General features: G+C 44.3%; 1 protein-coding gene across 1 annotated transcript in view; it reads right to left on the bottom strand.

The window, feature by feature from the left end:
• Positions 1-2,681, bottom strand: part of RBSN (rabenosyn, RAB effector) — a gene marked incomplete in the record, with an annotated part of 45,055 nt that overhangs the window by 25,799 nt on the left and 16,575 nt on the right. Inside the window, 1 exon segment of the mRNA XM_014592472.2 lies at positions 406-506. Within this exon segment, the coding sequence (XP_014447958.1) occupies positions 406-506 (101 nt within the window).

Below are 2,681 nucleotides of genomic sequence, written 5' to 3'. Positions count from 1 at the left end.
TGCCCCTCTCCGACTTTCTAGTGAGCGCAAACACCTTATAGCAAAAACCTCTCACCCACCCCCCAAAAGAAAAAATTAAAAAATAATAAATAAAATTAAATAATTAAAAAAAGAAAGAAGGAAGAAAAGTTTCCCAGCAGTCTAAGTGAGCTTCCCGGGCGGGGGTCCTTTCAGCCTTTCGACCTGGGCCATTCTCCTCAAGGGCCAGCCAAGCTAGACCGGCCCACTACACCCTCCGAACGCCGCCGCATCCCTGCTGCGGACCACCATGATGGACGTGGGCACTGCTCTGTTTAACACTGGGTATATATGACATACCTAACATATGCTGTGGAAATGCGGTTTTCTTCCCCAGAGAGTTTGTACTTGAGGGGAAAAAACGTGCTTGAAAACAACACCATTTACCTTCTCTAACCTGATTATTAATTTATTGACTTCGACGACATAGTGGTCAATTCTGGCAGCTCGGTGTCTTTTGAAGTCAGAAAGATGGCTTCGCACCGCACCTAGGAGGGAAGGCAGAGACGTGGGTGAGTGGTGGCCCTCTGAGGGAGCTTCTCTTCCTTGCTGCTCATTCCGAAAGCAACGGAAGAGTCTAGGACTTGAAGCCTTACCTGAAAAGCACATGCAAGGGACTCTGCTAAAACTGGAGGCCACGGAGGGCAGCACGAGAGACGGGAGTTCTGCAGACGAGACCTGGGACTCTGCAGCCAGCCTGTGCTCAGGTTTCAATTCTGCCAGACATGCACGGCCGCGGCTGGATGACTGACCCTCTCTGTAACCTGGAGTACTGGCCTCGAAAGTGGCAGGAACAATATCTATTTCTTACGATTGTTATGGATTAAGCAAGTTAAAATGTGTCAAGTCTTTAGGACACTGGCATGTGAATGTTAAATAAGAAGGGCAGTAACATTGTGGATGACTTTTTTAATTTTTATTTTATTTATTTTTTTTTACTAGAACAAAAACAATTCTTCTCAAGGTGGCAAAAAAAAAAAAAAAAATTGTAGGGATCAGCAGTTAGCTTAATGGCTATGTCACTGGACTCCCATGTAGTCTAATGCAGTTCGTGTCCCGGACCCGGTGGCTTAAACTCACACCAGGTACATGTGCGTGTGTGCCCAAGATCCCGAGAAGAGAATGGAGGAGAAGGGATTGCCGCGTGGCCATCCCCCCGGGAGGGGTGATTCCTCGCTTTTTATCTCTCTGTCTCTTTCGGGCAAGCGCACGTACCCTATTGCAAAAAACTCTCAAAAAAATGAAAAAAGAATTTTATTTATTACTATTACTATTTATCATTATTTTACTACAGGGCTCATTTGCTCACCAGAGACAGAGAGCCATGTCTGAGACTTGAACGGTGGTTGGTCACGTGGGAGTCCAGTGCCTCAACTACACCACCTGCTGGCCCTGATAATAAATGTTGAAATTGAATTGAACAATCTAACTCTTCCAGCTTTTTTTTTTTTTAAAGAGACAGATTTTGGGAACCAGCAGTTAGCGTAATGGCTATGTCGCTGGACTCCCACGTAGTCGACCGCAGTTTGCGTCCCGGATCCGGTGGCTTAAAACTCACGCCGGGCGCATGTGCGTGCGTACCCAAGATCCCGAGAGGAGAATGGAGAAGGGATTGTGGCGTGACCATCCCCCCTGGAGGGTGATTTCTTGCTTTCTGTCTCTCTGTCTCTCTGTCTGTCTGACAAGCACACACGACCTATAGCGAAAAAACCTCTCCAAAAAAAAAGTAAGAGACAGATTTTTTGTTATAGGGCACACGCACTCGCTGGAAAGACAGAGAGAGACAGAAAGTAAGAAACCACTCTCCCGGGGGTATGGCCACAGCACAGTCTTTTCTCCTCCATTCTTCTCTTAGGATTTTGGGCATGCATGCACACGCACACACGCAGCAGAGTTTCAAGTACCGGGTCCAGGACTCCAACCGTGGTTGACTACATGGGAGCCCTACGTGGGAGTCCAGCGACGTATCCATTACACCATTGGCTGGTCCCAACCCTTCTAGCTTTGTTCTTTTTCAAAATTATTTTGGCTAGTCTGATCCTTTCCCACGCTTCATGAAACTGAGAACAGGCTCACAATTTTAGGAAGAAAAGACAGCTGGGATTTCTAGTAGTCTGTACTGAATTTATGGACCGGTCCAGGGGTAACCGGCACCTTGACGATATTTCATAGTCTACAACACGAACATGAAATGTCTCGTTTCCAAATCTCGTTTTTCTCAGCAATGTTTTTAGTACACAAGTCTTGGTTTTATTTTGTTAAATTTGTTCCTAATTATTTTATTCTTTCTGGTGATACTGTAAATGGAATTGTTTACTAAATCATTTTGGATTCGATATTGCTAATCCACAAAACCAGGATTAGTTTTGCATGCTTACTTCGAGCCTGTGATAGGTTTTCTGTAGATCTAACATATACAGCATAATGTCTTCAAATAAAGATAGCTGTATTTCTTTCAAATATGAATGCAGTAAAAATTGTTTTGCCTTACAAAAAATAAGAAAACTCTTAAAATCTATTCTTGAGCCAGCTCTGTGGTCTGGTGAAGGCAGCCAGATGCCACACGGCCAACCCTGTGGTTCAAGTCCCAGACCTAGTAGCTTGAGAAACATGCCTTCTCTTTTTTTTTTTTTTTTTTTTTTTTTTGGAACTTTTTTTTTTAG

The sequence above is a fragment of the Tupaia chinensis genome, unplaced genomic scaffold, assembly GCF_000334495.1.
Source record: "Tupaia chinensis unplaced genomic scaffold, TupChi_1.0 Scaffold000704_1, whole genome shotgun sequence".
Classification (NCBI taxonomy): Eukaryota; Metazoa; Chordata; class Mammalia; order Scandentia; family Tupaiidae; genus Tupaia; species Tupaia belangeri.
Note: the sequence above shows the minus strand (reverse complement) of the source record. Positions and strands in the feature narration are given on the sequence as shown.